This window comes from Zalophus californianus, chromosome 9, assembly GCF_009762305.2.
Source record: "Zalophus californianus isolate mZalCal1 chromosome 9, mZalCal1.pri.v2, whole genome shotgun sequence".
Classification (NCBI taxonomy): Eukaryota; Metazoa; Chordata; class Mammalia; order Carnivora; family Otariidae; genus Zalophus; species Zalophus californianus.
This window is the reverse complement of record NC_045603.1, coordinates 98,363,057-98,382,251: the sequence shown is the minus strand read 5'-3', so window position 1 is coordinate 98,382,251 and position 19,195 is coordinate 98,363,057. Positions and strand designations below refer to the sequence as shown.

General features: G+C 60.3%; 2 protein-coding genes across 10 annotated transcripts; one reads left to right on the top strand and one right to left on the bottom strand.

The window, feature by feature from the left end:
• Positions 1-1,330: 1,330 nt before the first annotated feature.
• Positions 1,331-5,628, top strand: GAPDH (glyceraldehyde-3-phosphate dehydrogenase). Its single transcript, XM_027594890.1, has 11 exons — positions 1,331-1,430; positions 1,707-1,747; positions 3,485-3,584; positions 3,673-3,779; positions 3,899-3,989; positions 4,122-4,237; positions 4,338-4,419; positions 4,635-4,786; positions 4,889-4,967; positions 5,067-5,248; positions 5,351-5,628. Exons 2-11 carry the CDS (start codon positions 1,725-1,727, stop codon positions 5,418-5,420), a joined length of 1,002 nt encoding a protein of 333 aa, XP_027450691.1. The 5' UTR covers positions 1,331-1,430; positions 1,707-1,724; the 3' UTR covers positions 5,421-5,628.
• A 754-nt stretch (positions 5,629-6,382) lies between these two features.
• On the bottom strand, positions 6,383-18,910 carry IFFO1 (intermediate filament family orphan 1). 9 transcript variants are annotated; one of them, XM_027593571.2, is made up of 10 exons: positions 18,088-18,910; positions 14,083-14,143; positions 13,861-13,956; positions 12,841-12,981; positions 12,550-12,558; positions 11,720-11,901; positions 11,476-11,596; positions 11,115-11,210; positions 8,565-8,695; positions 6,383-7,655 (listed from the first exon to the last, which is right to left on the bottom strand). In XM_027593571.2, the coding sequence occupies exons 1-10, from the start codon at positions 18,858-18,860 to the stop codon at positions 7,547-7,549; spliced, it is 1,719 nt and encodes a 572-aa protein (XP_027449372.2). In that variant the 5' UTR covers positions 18,861-18,910; the 3' UTR covers positions 6,383-7,546. The 9 variants fall into 9 exon arrangements, with proteins under 9 accessions (XP_027449372.2, XP_027449375.2, XP_027449373.2 ...); XM_027593574.2 differs by having other exon boundaries at positions 11,720-11,877; XM_027593572.2 differs by having other exon boundaries at positions 12,550-12,555.
• Between the last annotated feature and the right edge of the window lie 285 nt (positions 18,911-19,195).

Here is a 19,195-nt window from a genome sequence, read left to right as displayed (position 1 = left end):
GCTGGTCTCAGGTTACGCTGGGCCAGCAAAGAGGTCCCTGGATCCCCAGCCCCCAGCACCTGCTGATCGGCCATGTCCATTCCACCCCCCCCCCCTTCCAAACCCTCGTTCTCGGCTCAAGCATTCTGAACGGAGCCCTTCTTCCATCCTCAGCTGGCAAAACCGGCACAGCTGGGGCTCCCGACTGTTGGAAGAGAATGGATCCCTCCCTCTACCTCGCGTGGGGCTGGGGGCCGGTTCCCACCACGTGCCCAAGACCTCCCAATTCTTTCCCTCTTCTGGACTCCTCACCCTGCCCCCAACAACCCCGGGGCGCGCAGGCAGGAAAGGGGAGTCCCTGGCTCTGGGGCTGGCCGGCACGTCCCAGGATGGGGAGGGACTTCCGCCCTCACGTCCCCCTCTCTGGCCGGGGCTGGGGACGGTGAAAGGGGCACTGTCTCCCGGCCTGGGCAGCACAGCACTCAGGTCTCCCAGCAGCGACTCTGTGGGAGGCCTCCGGCCTTGCGTCCTCCCCCTGCGGCCCAGCCCCGCCTGGGGGAGAGCAGCTGGTACAGCTGGTGCACACAGGGCCTGGTTTGTCCGCCCCAATTATCAGCTCTCCCGGCTGCCCGAGCTTGCAGGACAGCGTGACCTTCAGTGCAGAAACCTCCCCCCAACCCCCAGCCACCTCCCGAGCCTCCTTCCTCTCCAGGCCCCCACTGCCCAGTGCCAGTCCAGGCCCCCGGCCCAGGAAGGCGGGGAGCCAGGGCCTGGAGAGGGGGAAGTGGGGGCTGGGCAGAGCCCGGCAGGAGGCAGGCGGACCCCTCCCGGGCCTTTTCCTCTGCGGTTCCCCCGCCACTACCGAAGAGCCTTGAGGAGAAGTTCCTCAACCTTCCCGCCTCTCGGCCTCTGAAAGAAAGGGGACGGGAAGTGGCCGCGTGCAACCGCGAGGGGTCCCGGCTCCGGCTCCAATTCCCCATCCCACCAGTTCCCAAAATCCTCCCGTTTCATCTGTGCAGCAATTTTGATGGCCCTGGCTCCCGGAGGCTTTCCGTTGTCACCAGGAGCCCGGTCCTGGGGTCCAAAGTCTCCTGCATGCCCACAGGATGCCCACGAGTGCCATTAGCGATCACCTCCTCCCCTTAGGCTGGTCTCAGTCCCCTCCCCCACTCCGTCACTAGCCCACACGTTTGGTGCGTGCACACGGGAAGAAGCGGGCGGGTCCAAAAAAAAAAAAATTGGGCCCGGCTACTCGAAGCTTTACGGGCGCACGTAGCTCAGGGCCTCCGCGCCCTTGGGCCCCGACTGGGCGAGCCGGCGGGAGGCGGGGCCCGCGCCCCCACGCCCCCTCCCGCCCCGCCCCGGCGCTATAAATTGAGACTGCAGGCTCCGCTGGTGCTCTCTGCTCCTCCCCGTTCGACAGACAGCCGCAAATTCTGGTGCAGTGCCAGGTAAAGCCCGGCTAAGCCAGGCGGAGGAGAGCCGCGAGAGGCCTGGGCACGGCTCCGAAGGGGGCCCGGGGTGCTCGTGGACCCGGGTTGGGCTGCGCGGCCGCGGGTCGGGCGTGCCCGGCCGGACCTCCGCATTGCAGGGGCGGGAGGACGGACGTGCCCGAGCGCTGGGTGGGAATGGAGGCCTGGGGGGAGGGGAGGGCAGCGGCCGGACTGCAGCCGCCGTCCGCCCCCGCCCGCCCCCGCGCTCTAATGCTCGCCTTCCTCTCCCCGCAGCCGCGTCCCTGAGACACGATGGTGAAGGTCGGAGTGAACGGGTGAGTTCGGGCCTGGGGTGGGGGGCATCGAACCCTGCGGCCCGGGTGAGCGCGTGGGTGGGGGACGTGAGTGCGGTGGTCCTACCCCCCCCCGCAAGGAGAACTCAAGGTCGGCGCTCTGACCTGAAGGAGTCTCCCGCCGCAGAGGGCCTCGTGGCCCCCACCCTATCCCCGGCTGTGGCGCCTCCTGCAACGCCGCCCCTGCCGGCTCGAGCCGCCCGCAGTCTTCCCCTCCCACCTGCCTCGGATCCGAGGGAGTGCCGCCCTCCCGGCTTAGGATACATCCCCTTAATCCCCCGGCCGGGGCTTCTTTCTTTGCTTTCGCGCCCTGCGGGGTCACGTGCCGGGGAGGCGCCCCTCCCCCCCAGCCTCCCCTCCCCCGCCACCTCGCCGGCGCGGCCCCGGGCTCCCGGACCTCGGCTGGGTGCGCAGCCCGCCGGGACCGCTCGTTTGCGGTAACCCAGCCGCCATGTTGCAACGGGGAAGGAAGTGAAGGAACCACCGTTAGGAAACCTCCCGTAGCTCTTTACTGTTCCTCCTTCCTCGTCTATGACTAACGCTCCTCGGCCTGCTTCAGTGGGGTGGAGTCGCCTCTGTCCTCTAAGCCAGGTGAGGCAAGGCTTCCCGCAGCCTTGCTCTCGAAAGAGCTGGACTTCGGAACTCTGACCACACACCATCCCCTAAGCTGCCAACCAGATTTCCCTCAGGGATGCTCTTCCTAGATGAGCCCCTGATGAATCAGAAACCTGGCTATGGGGGAGTCCTGTGTTTTTTTCTTTTTTTCTTTTTTTTCTTTATGCGGAGAGGTGTGGTAGCTGCAGCTTAGTGCCATGTTGGGGGAGCTGAGTCATGGGTAGTTAGAAATTTTCCACCACAAAATGGCTCCTGTGGTGGCAGCCCCTGCCATCACACTGGCTCTCCTCCAAGCACCCTTCTTCCTTCGATGCCTAGAGCTGACCCAACCCTAAGGGCCAAGGCTATAAAGGTCACGGGGAGGATTAGGTGTCTGTGAGCCGTGGGCATCCTGCCCTTCTCCCCATTCCATCTTCCGGAAATCAGATCCCCACTCCACTCTAATCTGGGGTTAAATATAGCTGCCTGACCTTTCTGCAGCTGGGGGCCTGGGCTTCTACTCTCTTTACTTCTCACAGACACACACACACATCTGTTGCTTTTGCTTCTGATTTTTAGAAGAGGGCTTGGCGAGGACAGGTAGCTTCGCACGCTAAAGCCCTGAGATTGGGGGTGGGGAAGTGCTCCTTTTACTCCTCTTTCCGTTTTGGAGGAAGGGATGGGCTTTCCCCATCCAGTTAATTTCTGACCTTTACTGTTGCCCTTTGAGCTTGGTATTGCTAAGTGTGCAAGTCTCTGCTGCCTGCCCAGAGGGTGTATCCTGAAGCTGCGCCAGACCGGCATAAGCATTCTCCGGGCACAGATAGTGGGGGTGGTAAATGCCCAGTGGCCAGACCATGTCCGGCACTGCTGTTTCTCCTGGTAGGACTTGGAGACGCTGGGGAGTTGGGCAGGTGTTTGAACCTAATCACCTCTTGGGCAGGCTGTAAAGCCAGGCTGTCCCGGCGGGTTTCACAGGATAAAATTAGACCTTCTGGGACTTTTCTGGTGCCCAGGAAGTGCCATCCTCTAATCCCTGAAAGAGGAGGAGTTGGGCTGCCTCCATGCCCAGGAGGATTCCCCCCGCCCCCCGCCTCATTCCTCCTCGCCCCTTGTCTTTCTCAGATTTGGCCGTATTGGGCGCCTGGTCACCAGGGCTGCTTTTAACTCTGGCAAAGTGGATATTGTCGCCATCAATGATCCCTTCATTGACCTCAACTACATGGTGAGTGCTGCCCCTGCAGGCGTCGCAGCTCTGCAGAGCCTGGCTGAAGTGCCGCCCCTCACTGCCCCTCCCCCTCCCCGCCCTCCAGGTCTACATGTTCCAGTATGATTCCACCCATGGCAAATTCCACGGTACAGTCAAGGCTGAGAACGGGAAGCTTGTCATCAATGGAAAGTCCATCTCCATCTTCCAGGAGTAAGTGTGGAAGACGGAACAGAAGAACTTGGCTTTGAGGGAGGTACTAGGTTGGGAGGACCCCCTTGGGTGCATAGTACCTCACGTCCCTGAACTGGGCGTCTTGCCTGCCCTTGTAGGCGAGATCCCGCCAACATCAAGTGGGGTGATGCTGGTGCTGAGTATGTTGTGGAGTCCACTGGGGTCTTCACCACCATGGAGAAGGCTGGGGTGAGTGCCAGGGAGACTTAAAGATGGGAGCGGTGACCCTGGGATTTGGTACAGCGGGAAGCGTGGGGACTGCAGGCTCAGACCAGGAAAGGGAGGGCCTGGATTGTCATTGTCATGACTCCTCTGCTGCAGGCCCACTTGAAGGGCGGGGCCAAGAGGGTCATCATCTCTGCTCCCTCTGCCGACGCCCCCATGTTCGTGATGGGTGTGAACCACGAGAAGTATGACAACTCCCTCAAGATTGTCAGGTAAGCTTGGCAGAGGGGAGAGGAATGGAGAAGTGGCCGGAAAATAACTGTGTGTGGCAAGATGGACCTGCTCGCCCTTGATGTGCCTCCCTCTTTTCAGCAATGCCTCCTGCACCACCAACTGCTTGGCTCCTCTGGCCAAGGTCATCCATGACAACTTCGGCATCGTGGAGGGACTCATGGTACGAGTGCTGGGGCAAGCGCGCAGAGCCCATTGATTTCTCACCCAGGATTACGTCTTTCTCTCTGCTTAGGACACGGTCCTGGGCTGGGTGGGGGGCTGGCCACGGGGCCCTGGGGGTTCCAAGGTCAGGTCACTCTGCCCCTTAATTCTTCCCAAGGGTGGGTGAGGTGATAAGTACTGCACAGGCCCTCACTCTTTCTCCCGCGCTTGCAGACCACCGTCCATGCCATCACTGCCACCCAGAAGACCGTGGACGGTCCCTCTGGGAAGCTGTGGCGCGACGGCCGAGGGGCTGCCCAGAACATCATCCCTGCTTCCACTGGTGCTGCCAAGGCTGTGGGCAAGGTCATCCCTGAGCTGAACGGGTGAGGCTCCTTGCTGCTTTCCTGCTCCGGGGGTCTTGGGGGGGGTGGGCGGAGGACTGGTGCTGACCCCGTTCTCCCTCCCCCCCCCCCCCCCCCCCGTAGGAAGCTCACTGGCATGGCCTTCCGTGTCCCCACCCCCAACGTGTCTGTCGTGGATCTGACCTGCCGCCTGGAGAAAGCTGTAAGTGGGGGTTGGAGAAGGTGGTGCGCTAGGGATTGGCGTCTGGGGGAAACGGGCAAGATTGGAACCTGAATAACCATCTTGGTTGTACCTTGTCAGGCCAAATATGACGACATCAAGAAGGTGGTGAAGCAGGCGTCAGAGGGCCCCCTCAAGGGCATCCTGGGGTACACTGAGGACCAGGTCGTCTCCTGCGACTTCAACAGTGACACCCACTCCTCCACCTTCGATGCTGGGGCTGGCATTGCTCTCAACGACCACTTTGTCAAGCTCATTTCCTGGTATGGGGCCGGGTGTGGAGCAACACCTCAGGATGTGACAAGCGTCTGGCGCCCTCTGGTGGCCGGTTCGAGAAAATAGCCTTTCACTCTTGATCTTTCCAGGTATGACAATGAATTCGGCTACAGCAACCGGGTGGTGGACCTTATGGTCCACATGGCCTCCAAGGAGTAAGAGCCCCCTGGACCACCAGCCCCAGCGAGAGCAAGAGGAAGAGAGAGGCCCTCAGCTGCTGGGGAGTCCCTGCCCCAACTTACCCCGCAAAACACTGAGAATCTCCTGACCTCCACGGTTTCCATCCCAGACCCCCTGAAGAAGGGGAGGGGCTTGGGGAGCCCTACCTTGTCATGTACCATCAATAAAGTATACTGTACCCAGCCAACTCTTTGGGTTTTCTAGCTTATTCCGAGGTCTGGGATAAAGGGGAGGGGAGCTAGGCTGGGTGCCCAAGAGAAATCAGTCTTGCGGACAGTACCCAAGAAAGGCCCAGCATACCCCAACCAGGCATAAGCTCCACCGGACGTCTTGGGCATAACCGAGAGCATCCCTCACAAAGGTGCGTGCACTGCACTCACTTCTAAGAGCCGTTGGGATTGGTCTTCACTTTGGCTTAGTATCCCCCCAAGGCTCCTAGGTGCTACATGGCCCAACGTGACCACATCAGAGGGCAAGTCCATTTTGTCACCAGATGACCTGGCTGCCTCTGTCTGAAAGCTGTTCTATCTGCAGCCACCTGGACGGTAACCTTGGCCCAGGAAGTCGGGCTCTGGAACTGGGCTAGCAAGTCCTGCAGCCTGACTGGCTCCCTGGCTGCCAATGGGCAGCTGCCGGGATGCAGACTCCACTCTGCCTCACAGTGGAGAGGTCTGCATGGTCACTTGCTTAGTGTGCCCTAGTTCCTCCTATCTGGGAAATGATAGGCCAGGCCCAGCCCCTCCGGGTCCTCTAGAAGGATTCTATTCGCATCAGCTGAGCATTGTGTAGCCCGTGATCAGGAGCACGAGGGTGACCCCCACTGCCAGGACTTCCAGGGTGTGTGAAGGGGAGCCAGCATCTGTGGGAGGGGGCTTCAGGGGCGGCTCACAGGCCGCCACCAGCCATGTGGGCAGAGGCCCTGCATCTACCGTCTACCTGGGGCTCAACCTGGGGCTCAACCAGGGCAAGTTACTTACAACCTCCCCAGCCTCACTTGGCACCTGCTTGTGTGTCAGGTGACAAAGAGCAGGGCCTTACCCCCCGGAAGGGATCAGGTAGCTGCCACCAGAAAGTGCTTGAAACAGTGACACAAAAGTGTTCGATAAATACTCTCCAGTTTGATTATTATTAAAGATTCCGTTCCAACGTCAGCCCAGCCTCCCTCAGACAGGCAGACTGATGGGATGTGTCCTCGTTTGCGTGCCCCAGGTCCCCCAAGCTTTTCCAGGTCCGGACATCTTAGCCTGTTGCTCTCAGTGCGTGACAGACACGGAGGAGGCACATCTTCAGCTGATACTTGAAGAGACGGAGACCCTGAGCGCACACGCACGCACGCACACCCGCACGCACAAGTAGCTTCACCTTTTTCTCTGCCACTCAGCGCTGACCGGGAAACAAGCAGGGGCTTCCATCTCCCTCCACGACGCTGCACCCAGTCATTCCCAGAAGCCACCCAGAACGGAGGCACTAAGGGCCCCCGAAGGCAGGCACTGCCCGGGGGAAGGGCGGCCGCCACATCGCTGCCGTCCCCAGTCCCCAGGCAGATGGCCGGGAGCACTAGGCCAACGGAGGGAGGACGGAGGGCACTGCCCAGTCCGTCCTCCTACCTGCGCCAAGGGGGGGGGGGCGGCCCTCTCCCACAGCATGTGTTGCATAAGCCATGCAACCTCCAGCCTCACCCACCTCATACCAGTGCCTGGGCCAGGTAGCACCAGTACAGAATCAGACCATAAACTGGCTGAGGCCACAGAAACGGAAGGAAGATCTGACGATCACATTCCTTACTCAGTGGAGAAAGTAAGGGACCACGATCGCTCTGGCAGCATTTTAAAGATGCGAAAGTAGCAGCCACCCACGCATGAAGGCAGGAGAGCCCCAGCTGTGGTGGGAGTCACCTGGGACGGACGGGCTAAGCCTCGCTCCAGACACCTTAGAACCCTGGAGGCCAAGCTCACAGGCAGGAAGCCCGAGGGAGGAGCGCCCCAGTCCCCAGGGGCGAGGCTTGGTGCGGCGAGACGGATGATGTTCCCCTGCTGTGAACCCCCCCACCCCTGCCTCGGTGACTTCCCAGCACGGCGGGGCCCCAGGGCGCTGGAGGCAGGTCCCTATCTCATGGAGCTATCAGATGAGACATCGTGATCGGAGTCCTCAGCCTCGCTTGGCGGCGGCGGCGGCGGGTCGCTAAGCGGGACCGCAGTGAAAGCAGGAGACTTTCTAGAAAAAAACACCAGTTGTCACCCTGGGGCAGGCAGGCATCCTGATGAGGAGGGCATTCCTCTCTCCCGTGGCCTTAGTCTCGGGCAGGCCGGTGAACACCATCTCAGGCAAGGACAGGAGGGCCCCCTGGGTGAGGGTGGACGCAGGGTGAGGGAAGCCGGGAAGGGGAAAGAAAGCTCTCACTCCCCGTCCTGATGGGGGATATGGTCTGTGTCTTTATCTTGGAGACTCTAGGAGGCTCGGAGTCCAGAAATATCTCAAGTCACAGGGGCACACCTGCGTGGCTCAGTCGGTGCCCACATCTGACTGTGGCTCAGATCATCTCGGGGTCTCGCTTCTCCCTCCTCCTCTGCCCCTCCCCCCACTCGTGCTGTCTCACTCTCTCTCTCTTTCAAATAAATAAAAAAAAAGAAATATCTCAAATCGCAGTATGAGAGATGTTACCCGAGCCCGACTGCACAGGCTTGATGGCCCCAGCTTTATGTCTATCTGTAGTATTTTTGTGACTTTTTAAAATTGACTTTTTTGTAGAGACAGAACTTACACAGGGTCAAATGCACCAACTGCGGGCCTGACTTTAGATAAAAATCTGCCCCCACGCTTCTGTCCCTTGGCAGTTTTGAGCTGCTTCTAACCAGGGGAACCCCAGAGCTGGCGGCACTGGGGGGTGTCAGCCCGTCCAGCCACGAACGGACACCCACCCATCACCCCACTGCTGAGGGAGAGAAGGCTGCCGGGCTGGGCCAGACACACCAGGTGCCCTCCCACAAGAGCCCCACGTCGAGATGGGACTGAGTCTCGGGGTGCTCAGGGCTTGCCCACCGCGCTCCCTCCCTGCATGCGCCCCCGGAGGAAGACACACGGGGGAAGGTGGGCCGGGCCCCAGCCCCCAGGAGAGGTCCTCACCGGTCTCCCGACTGGGTGATGAGCCGGCGACAGGTCTCCATCTGCACGTCCAGGCCGCGTTTCATGCTGCACATCTCCATGTACTCGTGCAAGTGGCGGTTCATGTCATTCTTGGCCGTGGCCAGCTCCAGCTGTGGAAGGGGCAGGGCAGGGCCGAGCAGGTCAGCAGGGCCCTGGCCCCGCACCCCCAGGAGGCGAACACACCAAGAACACCGCCAGGCGGGGGCCCAAGCAGCCGTGGGCAAGGGCTCAGATCTAAAAACCAGTCTGACCAGCCAGAAGGCACCCCAGTACCATCATTCCTCCTAGTTTTCCCGGGAATCTTTGCCTTCAGAGGAAGGCGGAGGTTCTGCTACGGCCCGCATTCTTACAACAGAGCCTCCCTGAGGAGAGGAACCGAAGTGTGGGCAGGACAGAGAGCCCGCGGCGCTCCCTCCCCAGGCTTCCCGCGGCCCACGTGCAACGCTGCACTCCCTCACTCATTTGGGTGCTTCTGGAAGGCCGGCCACGGCTCTGACTCATCTCTGCCTGTGCAGGCCCAGCACCACGCTGGGAAATGACTTCGTGAACGTCGAGAAGTGGCGACGAGCCTCCCGGCACAAGGGAGACCTGCGTGCCTGCTGCCAGAGGCTCGACCCTCCCCTGATCGCTTGTCTATCGTGTGAGCCCCCAGCGCCTCACGGAAAGACTGCTGCCGCGCCCAACGTCAAACAGCTGAGATGTATCCCAACTCAAGAAATGTTCCGTGTGGGAAACGTGGCCTCAGAATCAAGGAAATACGGCCTCCCTCGCAGATGCAGAGCTGAGAGAGGCCGAAGGCGGGAAAGATCTGGGCCAGAGACAATCTGCTGCCTCTCTTTGTTTTGGGTACAAAGGACAGGGGCCAACCGAGAAGCTAAATAAAACTGCTTGGAGGTGATTTGCTTGACTGCCTGGGAGCAAAGAGAAAGGGTAGGAAACTACCCGTGAATAATCCGAACTGGATAGAGGAAACCACCCAGAACTAATCCAAACTGGACAAGGAGAGGATGGGAACTCAGGGGAAAAAAGTCACGGGGTCACAGGGCCAGACGTTAGAGATGGCGGCTGGGAGGGGGGGCTCGGGAGCCCTAGCGGGGGCAGCTTGCACAGCAGCTCTGGCTGCAGAGCCGGGACGCGGGAGCGAGCCAGGGCAGCAGGACGTGCGACTGCTCAGCCGGGAAGACAGGCGGAGGTCCCCCGCTCCTGTGCAGCCTGGTTGCTGGCCCCACCCCAGCTTCTCCAGCTCAGGCAAGCCAGAGGGGAAGGGGCTAGCTTCCGGAGCCCACCCCTCGCGAGGACGGGAAAGACGGAAATGAAGCAAATCTATTCTATCCAAAGACGAGGCTAGGACCGGCACCCGTTGCCTCTACACATCTGTACATGTCCCCTTCCTTCACACGCGAGGGAAGGCGGCCACCGCATGCTACAAGGTACCCAACAGCCTCCCCTGAAAACCCCAGCCTCGCGGTGGGACCGGAGGCCCGGGGAGTGCCGGGACTCGATGGAGAGGAAGGAGACAGGACGGCAGGAACTCCCTCCCACCTTGCTTCCACCTGGGCCCTGGCTTCACTGCTGATAATGGGCAACTATCAGGGCCAGCAGTGCACCCGAAGCCCCCTGCTAGCTCTCCCAACACCTCCTAAAGCCATTCTCCTGCAAGACAAGAGGGAGACCGCCAGATGGGTGTCCGGGAGCGGACAGAAAGCTGCTCCCCCCTCCCCTCTCCTCAGTGGGGAGCAGACACCCCGGCTGCAGGCCTTTAAAACTCAGCCTGTCTGCCTGGGCAAGAAACAAAAGCAGGTTTAGCTTCAAGGAGCAGGACCGTGTGGAATGTGCAAGTAGGAAAATCATCTGTCAACTTCCTTCTCGAAATGCCCGGCAGTGCGAGAGCAGCAAGGGTATAAACAGGCCACGTGGGCTTGAAGAGAGGCCGAGAGTTACAGAAGCCCACGCAAGCCGGGGCGCTCGGGGCTCAGAGAAGGGCCCTCTCCAGGGCCAGGAGGCCGCCGAGAACCGTGTCCCGCCCGCCCCACCGCCCCTGGGCCCAGGGCGCCACAAACCCACCACCCACGGCCCTGCAGACCTAGCTCTAAGTTAGAGCACCAGCTTCCCTTGCCCACCCAGGAAGCTCCCTGCAGGCTAGGGAATGACAACAGAGGGTCCTCCATCCACTGAAAGGCTGAGCTGAAGAAACAGCAAAGTTCGAGTCCACTTCTTAGTGGTCTCTGCTACGGCACGGACAGTAAGCTTCCCAGGAGACAGGCACTGCCTTCATCGGATATCAGGCAAGCCTGTAAGGGACGTACGATTAAGATCCCACCTGACAAATAAAGAAACAGGCTCAGAGGGGGTAAGCAGCCCGTTAGAAGTTGGAGGCGACAGGGCTGAGGCTGGAACCCACATCTGTCCGCAGCCCCCCCAACCCGCCGCCAGAGCCTGAGGTCTGACGGCTCCACCCCCATGAGAGAAAGGAGAAGGCCTGGCGTCTGGGGTTCCCGGGACCGCAGCTTCAGAGACCACCAGCCTTACCTCTATCTGGTCAATGGTTTCCTGATATTCTTTCTCCCGGGTTTTGAACAGGGACTCCGTATCTTTAATCACCTTCTCCAAACTGTCTTCCTGCTGCTGGTGCAGAAAAGGGAAGCAAGGGGGAGGCCAATGGGGAGGGTGGGATGGGGGCATTCCACAGGGCCGAGGCGGGGAAGAGAGAGAGAGTCCGGTTAAAGGAGACTGGAGAAAGCCCAGAGAAAGAAAGGATAAAGGAAGAAGGGAGAAGCAGGTGGAGGGTGGAGGCCACAGAGGGAAAGCAGCAAGGAGTGCAGGGAGGCGAGGGAGGGGACGGGGAGTCCGCAGGACTGGCGGGGGCCCTGAGGCCGGGAGGGGCCGTTACCTCTCCCTGCGCCTCTGCGGCTGCCATGGCATAGCCTGAGAAATCCTCCCAAAGCAGCAGGGTCTCCTCAGTCTCCTCCCAAGTCAGGCTGTCACAGTCGTCCTCAAAATCATACTCCCTCCTGAAGACAGGGAACCCGCCGTCAAGGAGGGCGGGGGGCCTTTCTGCCGGGCTGGGGGGGGCCTCCGGCCTCGGGGGGCGGGGTGTGCTGCTGAGGGCTGGGCCTGCGGGACTTGGGACTCACAGCTGGTTGAGCATGCGCTGCATCTCCTCGTTGATGCTGAGGGCTGTGCTCTCCTCCTCATCCCCATCGGGCTGGCGGGGCCCGTCACTCTCCGACAGGGAGGTGTCCTCCTCGATGGCAGCCTTGCGCTCCCGCTTCCGCCCCCCCATGGATGGGACCTTAATGGGAGACAAGTGCAGAGACTACAGAGACGAGGCCGGGTGCGTGAGGAGAAGGGCGGGTGGGCGCCGGCAGGGCGGGGGGGGGGGGCGCGGGGGGGGGAGGCGGAGAAGCGTGAACCAGCGGGGGGGGGGGGGGGCGGACAGAGAGAGAAGACACAGTTACGACAACAGGAACAGAAACCGGAGTTACCGAGAGACAGGCAGACACACACGGATGGGGCAGGGCTGCAGACTGAGGAGGAAGTAAAAGGAGAAACCGGGAAAATAGGGCGGTAAGATCAGGGGAGAAATGGCCCGGGGTGACCACATCAGATGTGCATAATGGCCACAGAAGATTTGTTTTCTTAAAAAAAAAAAAAAAGCCTTTCTAACGAAATGACTGAACTAAAAGGAAAGTTTTAGGCTGCAAGGAGGGGGAGGACGCGGCGTACACAAAGGAGAACCTGAATCACACATCCAGATCTGGGGAAGCCAGAGGAGAAGGTGTAGAAAGAAATGAAGCAAAGAGGGAACAAGGTAGAGAAAAGGGGGAAGAGCAAGGAGAACGGAGACAGGAGAAGAACTCGGGGCCCAAAAGCCCAGCAGGTCAAAACTGACGGCCAAAGGCCCGGGTGTGGCTTAGAAACTGGGACTGGGATGTTAAAAAGCTTGCATGAGAGCAAAACTAACCAGCTTCTTCTGGGGAGAAAGCAAGAGAAGATGAAAGGAAGAGAGGAGAGGAGGCGGACAGAGGAGAGGGAGAGGGAGGGAGGGGAGAGACGGTGTTAGAGGCGGCTTCCGAACCTTCTCTTCAGAGGCTGTTCCTTGCCCCCCAGCCGAGTCCCACTGAGGGCCCCCAGTGCCAGGGTGAGGCCCCCCAAGAAGGAAGGGCCAGGGCCTGCGCCCCCTCCCGTGAGGAGCTGAGGCACTGGGCAGGCGTGGGCAGGGGCCCGGAGCCTGCGGGCAGCCCCGTCCCCTCACCTGGAACATCTTGATCATGTCCTCACAGTTGCGCTGCTGAGCCACATCGCACAGCTTGGCGGTGATGTCGATGCGGCGACAGATGTCCATATCTACCTTCATGGCCTTCTCCTGGATCTTTGTGTCCAGCTCAGACAGGTTCTGTCCAGGGAATGCGGGGCACAGTGAGGCGGCCGCCGGCACCCCAGACAAGGCCAAGACCCTCAACCCTGCAGTCGCACACCACCGCTGCCCCCCTTTCCTGGATGCCCTCCCCACAGCACTCCTGGGCTGCTCAGGCCACTGGTCAGACGGGGAGCCCCGGAGGGCACGGCCCAGGACCTGCAGGGGCTCCCCCCTGGAACTTATGCAGGGAGTTACAAGAGTGGAGGAAGTATTGCAAGAAGAAGGATGGCCGACACTTATTCAGCATGAGGTCTGGGCCAGCACGGTCCTAAGTGCATTATCATCTCCGCAACCAGTCCGCCTCTGCCACGCCAAGACTTGCGCACTGGTTTGCGGTGGACGCACGTCTAGTGAAAACCCTAGTCCGATGCAGCAGACCCTGCCTGTGGCCAGGGGGTGCCTCTTAGCTGCTTGTGGTCCTAGTCTGGGAGTTCTGGAGCCTGGGAGATGCCGCTTCTAGTTCCCAGCCACCGGATGAACGGATTTCTCCTACTCTTGATTTCCCTCGCCCTTGGGGTTTGGGTGCCTGGGACCCCCAGGGTACATGCCTGTCCGGTCCCATTCCACAGAAGAGGGCACAGAAGGCCTTCACCAAGGCCACCCTGCAGGCAGCTTGCAGAGCCGGGGTCCGGCCCCTTAACTAACCGCTTGACAGGCCATACTGCCTCTCGCGTATGACACCAACACCCAAGCATTTGTTCCTTCCTTTCCTCTTGAATGAGGGTGGGGTGGGGGGCCGGCCGGGGGGAGACAGAAGCACAGCAAGGTGGGTGAGGGCTGTGGCCAGGAAATCCACAGGCCCAAGCCAGAAAGGCCTGCTCTGCCCGGTCGCAGGCGTGAGGGGGCTGCACTCACATTGCTCATGAGCCCCTTGAAGACCACCAGCTCAGCTTTCAGTTGCTCCACCTTCATGGCCAGCTCCTCTTGGCAGGCATCGGCCTCCTGGGCTTCCTGCAGTCAGGGAGAAAGCCCCATGAGCGGTGCTGCCCACGCGGGAGGCAGGTGCCGTTAAGGAAGGACCCGGAGAGGCCCGGGTGGGGGGGTGCAGCGGGGGTGGGGGTGGGGGCCAGCCCTCACCTCCTGGAGCTCGTTCACTCGCTCCTGCAGCTGTATCCGCACAGTGTACTCCTCTTCCCACCTGGCAGACATGGGGGACAGGGAGGGAGCCTAGGTGCAGGGTCCCGCCCCGGCGGCTCCCCGCTCCTCACCCCTCCAGCTCAGGCCTCTCTCCCACTCTAGCTCTGGTGCCCGGGGTGCACAGGGGCCGTGGGTAAGGACCAGCCGGCCCGTGGGTGGCCAGCCACAGCTGTCGGGTGGCTCCACGCTTCCTGGCAAGTGCAAGCCCGCCTCCTGCCTGCCCGGCAACTCTGGGCCGCGCCCCAGGAACCGTGTAAGACTAACTGCTGCCACTCTGCTCCCTTGCAGCGCCCATCCCGCTCGGGCCCTGGCTCAGCCAGCTGCCCAGCTGGCCTCCTCCCCGCTCAGGCCCGCACCAGACCCCCAGGCCACCTTCAGGGGCACAGATCCGGTCTCCCGCCTCCTGCCCACACCAGCCCAGGGCTCCTCCCGTGGAGCCGTGTCACCCTGAGAGGCAACTGCAGGACACACACCACATCAACAGGGTTGGTCAAGAGCCTGGTAGGAGACACTCAAAGTCCATCCCCCCGCAAGCTCCAGAAACTGCCCTCCCGGAGCCCCGTCCAGGAGCCCTGGAGAGGTGATGGGGCTGCTCCTAAAGCATGAAAGCAGTGGGAAGCAGGAGCCTGGGGGTCCCAGGCACCCAAACCCCAAGGGCGAGGGAAATCAGAGTAGGAAAAATCCGTTCATCCGGTGGCTGGGAACTAGAAGCGGCATCTCCCAGGCTCCAGAACTCCCAGACTAGGACCACAAGCAGCTAAGAGGCACCCCCTGGCCACAGGCAGGGTCTGCTGCATCGGACTAGGGTTTTCACTAGACGTGCGTCCACCGCAAACCAGTGCACAAGTCTTGGCGTGGCAGAGGCGGAAGGGCCGAGCTGGGGGCAGCACGCTGCTGGGGGATTCAAGACTCTGCGAGGGTGCCCGGGCTGGGAGAACTTCTCAGACCCCATTCAGACAACCCATCACCTCCTGCCACTTCTTCCAGGCTGAGAAAGGAGGGCACGGGACCACAAGAGAAACCGTGGGATCAGAAAGGTGGCCAGAAGCCACAAAGAGGACAGCAAGGAAACGAAAGCCTGACCAAGCAGATTCTGCAGACGTGGGACTCTGTCCTCCCTCCCCCGCCTCCATCTCTCCCCCACCTCGCCCTCCTCTCTCCTCTGGGCTCTGACCACAACCTCTTCCCTCCATGCCCTCCTGCTCCTCACTGGGCTCTGCACTGCAGTGTTCCTAATAATAACTCCTCTGCGTCACCCACTGCCCCTCCCTCGTGGGCAGGGGCGAGGCAGCCAGCCCGGCCGCCACCCTGCCGGCCCGTCATGCAGCCCAGGTCCTGGGCCCGTTGGCTCTCTGCCCACCCTTCCTTGCTGCCCCCCTGTCCTTCCTCCTTTTGCTCTGGTATTCTCCATCAGATGGCTGGGGCCGGTGAGGGGCCCTAGCAGCATCAAGTTATATATTTTCGTAGATAAGACATATTTATCTTTTCTGGGTCTGTGGTTTCTTCATCGACAACCTGAAGGCATGGGATGTGGTACCCTCATACCCCTGAGTCTGTGAGTCCCTGGAGGAAGCAAGACTGGCAAGGGGACAATGACCCTGGGCAAGATGCATCAGGAAGGGTAGGAAGCAACAAATTCAGGTAGAAATTTAAGTAAGGAAGTTAGGGGAGGATTGAGATGAACAAAATCTTACAGAGAAAAAAAAAAATCTGAAAATAAATCATCTGGAAGCTTACTAGAATTCTTTAAAGTTTATTTATTTATTTATTTTTAGTAATCTCTACACCCAGTGTGGGGCTCAAACTCACGACCCTGAGATCAAAAGTCACATGCTCTCCTGACTGAGCCAGCCCGGTGCCCCTGGAAGCTTACTAGAATTCTACTTGTTCTCCAGCCAGACTTTCCCACAAATAGGTTCCTTCTGACCTCCATTCAAATCTGGTCTCACTTACAAGGTTCCCTTGACATGAGTAGGATTTGAGGAATTTCCGTGTATTCTACCTTTACTAAAGACCTCCCTCCCAAATAAACGGTATCCTTGAGCAAAGTGAGGAAGCAGGGTCCATTCCTACACTGGAGAAAGGGAGGCCAGGAGGAAGAGATCCACCCAAGGTTGCACATAGCAGGGGAGCTGAAAACAGAACCCAGGAGGCCTCAGCTCCTTCCCAGTTTAGTGCTCAAGCTATCCCCATGCCTTCTGGGCCACGGACAGGAGCCACGGTGTTTTAAAGCGAACAGAACGAGGGCACAGGATCTGGGGTGGAAGAATGAGTAACTGCCAGTGTCACGTACCATACAACTCTAGCTGCGGGGCCCTCTGCACAGCAGCATGCTGCAGAGCGATGAGCTCATCAATCCCCAAGGAATAACTCTCTGCTGCCCTGGACAGCTGGACCAAGGACAAACACTCTTTCAGTTAAGAAAAAACAAATACCCGAGAACAGCAGTTGTTTCTGTGGTTATGGATGCATTCCAGAACTGTCCGTGTTCTGCTGCTGACCGTGTTAATTAACTCCTACAGGGGCAGGGGCTGGGGCAGGCTGGTTCTGGGTGGCATCTGAATGACGGCTTTCAGAGAACTGGGACTCCCAGAGGCACTTATAACATGGGCTACGGAGAAGGGAGCCAGCCCGAGGACAGGACTCACCCTCAGAGAGCCTACAGATCTGAGACCTGCTGGACTCCGGCAGACCCAGAGGCAAGCTCCTGGAACATGCAGCCAAGCCCCAGCCAACGCACCGGCGTCCGCTACCCAGGGCTGCTAGGGTAGTTTCCAAGCCTGCCCACAAGGGGTCAGAGGAGCCCATTAAGAGGTTCAAGCTGATTGCTCCCAAAATAAAGCCTCCTTCTGACCTGTCATCTCCCTCCTCAACCATGGCATCCGTCACCGAGTCTACAGAGAGCTGGCTGTGCTCACGCTCCCTCCTAATGGCTGGGTTATCAGGCCTCTAAGGGAGCCACTTGGTATACAGCCAGCACCAGCATCACACGTCCCTTCCCCTGGCCCCCTGTGCTACCCTGCCAGTCCCCTGCAGAAAGCCAAATCCTCATCCTCGGAGAGCACTGGGCCTGCCCCCCAGCTGCCTTATCCTCACAGGGTGTGTCCAGATTCTCAACTTTCCCCCACTCAGTTCCTCTGCTGGCTTCACCCACATTTTGTCATCCTTTGGCTCTTTGCACATTCAGAGATGCCCCCAGCTTCCACAAGCCCTCTGACAACTAGCAGTCCCTTCCCCTTTCCCTAGGGAATCCCTTTTCCCTTTTTTCTTTATTTTACTTTTCTTTTATTGACTTACTTCAAGCAATGTTCTGAGGTCCCAGAGCCTTTCATATGGAACTGGAGTAGGTACCCAGTTTCCATCGACATCACTTCGGGAAACCCGGAGCAGTGGCAGGATCGCCCACTGCCAGATGCAGCGCCCCCGCCCCCCTCACCACTCCCTTCTAATTTCACTTAGATTCCCAAATGAAAACGATTTATCCCTGGTCTCTTACTTTTGATCAGTAATGTGGAGCATCTATCACAAAACTGCTCTGGGGGCTGAGCCTGGAGAGGCAAAGTAGTACCCCAGATGTGACCTCTCAAACGCGTGTCCCTTTCACACGGCACACAATCCCACAGTGAACACAGTCATCCAAACACTGCAGCCTAGATGAGACAGAAAGAAAAGCCACAAGAAAAATATGTATGCCCCACAGTACTCCGCTCCGAGTATCGTTCTTCCTGTCACGAGTGCGACTTCTGCATTCCCTATGGATCCCCCGTCTTCCTGTACCCAACTCCGTCTACTTCCAAGCTCCTCCTTACACAGCAGGCACTTTACTCTCATCTTATTCCTCCCTGATTCTTGGGCCGCACTGCTCTCTCTCTCGGATCCACACCTGATCTTGGCCCCACGTGTGGCATGACACTGAACCCCGTCCCCACCTTCCCGGTCCCCTACCTCCGCTTGTACTCGTCCCGCTCGCGCTTCACTTTAGCCAGGACGTTGTAGAGCGCGCGGATCTCGGGGGTGATGGTGTCGATCTGGACGCCCACCCCGTCGGGATGCACCCACGACAGGCCAGGCCCTTGCACCAGCGTGGGCTCCAGTCCCGGACCGAGACGGCGGGCGTGAGAGAAGGACCAGATGGTGCCGGGCATGAAGCGGGCTGACGAGGAGTAGGAGGTGGAGGTGGAGGTGGAGGGCGACGAGTGGCAGGCCGCGGAGGGCACGAGGGGGCCGGCTGGCGAACGCGCGGGCGAGCCCAGCACCCGCGCCGAAGGGGTGCAGACGGCGGCGGGCCGGGCGCTCAGGGGCAGCCCCAGGGGCCGGATGGGGCTGACGAAGCCGGTCTGCACGGCCTGGTCGCGGCGAGCCAGGCCCCGCCGGCCCTGCTTACCCTCCTCCAGCGCCTGCTGCAGCTGCTTCTCCAGCAGCCGGTTGCGGCGCTCCAGCTCGTGCACCTTGGCCAGGAAGCAGCGAAACCGGAGGTTCAGGGTCTTGAGCACGTTGATGTTGGAGCCCAGGTCGTTGCGGAGAGCCATGGCGGCGGGGGGCGCCGGGCCCGGCCCGGGCGGCGAGTAAGCAGCCGGGCCGGCCGGGGCGAGCGGCACCGGGGACACGTCCCCTCCCCCGGCGAAGTGGTCGCCTCCCAGAGGGTCCCCCAGCGGCCCGGCCAGGCCTTGCTGCTCCTGCTGTAAGAGGAAGAGGTTGGGGCCGAATAACGGATTCATGGCTGCGTCTTCTGCTGGGAGACGGAGACCGCTACAGGAGCAGGGATGGAGGGCGAGGGAGAAGAGCCAATGAGGCGCCAGGGGGACGCGGCGCAACCAATCAGACGGCTCGACGGAAGGGACAGAGGTCAGGAGGGCGGGGCAGGGCAGAGAGGAAGCCAATGAAAGGTTCAGTTGGAGGCTGGCACCTGGACCTTTCCGGGTCCGACGCCGAGCGGACCCCAGTCCACATGCCCGCATGCCAGGGTGGCAGAGAAATAAAACCCAGATCCCTCAGTATTCCATGGGTTCTGGTGGCAGGATGACCATCCTCCCTACACCCCTATTGCCCTCCT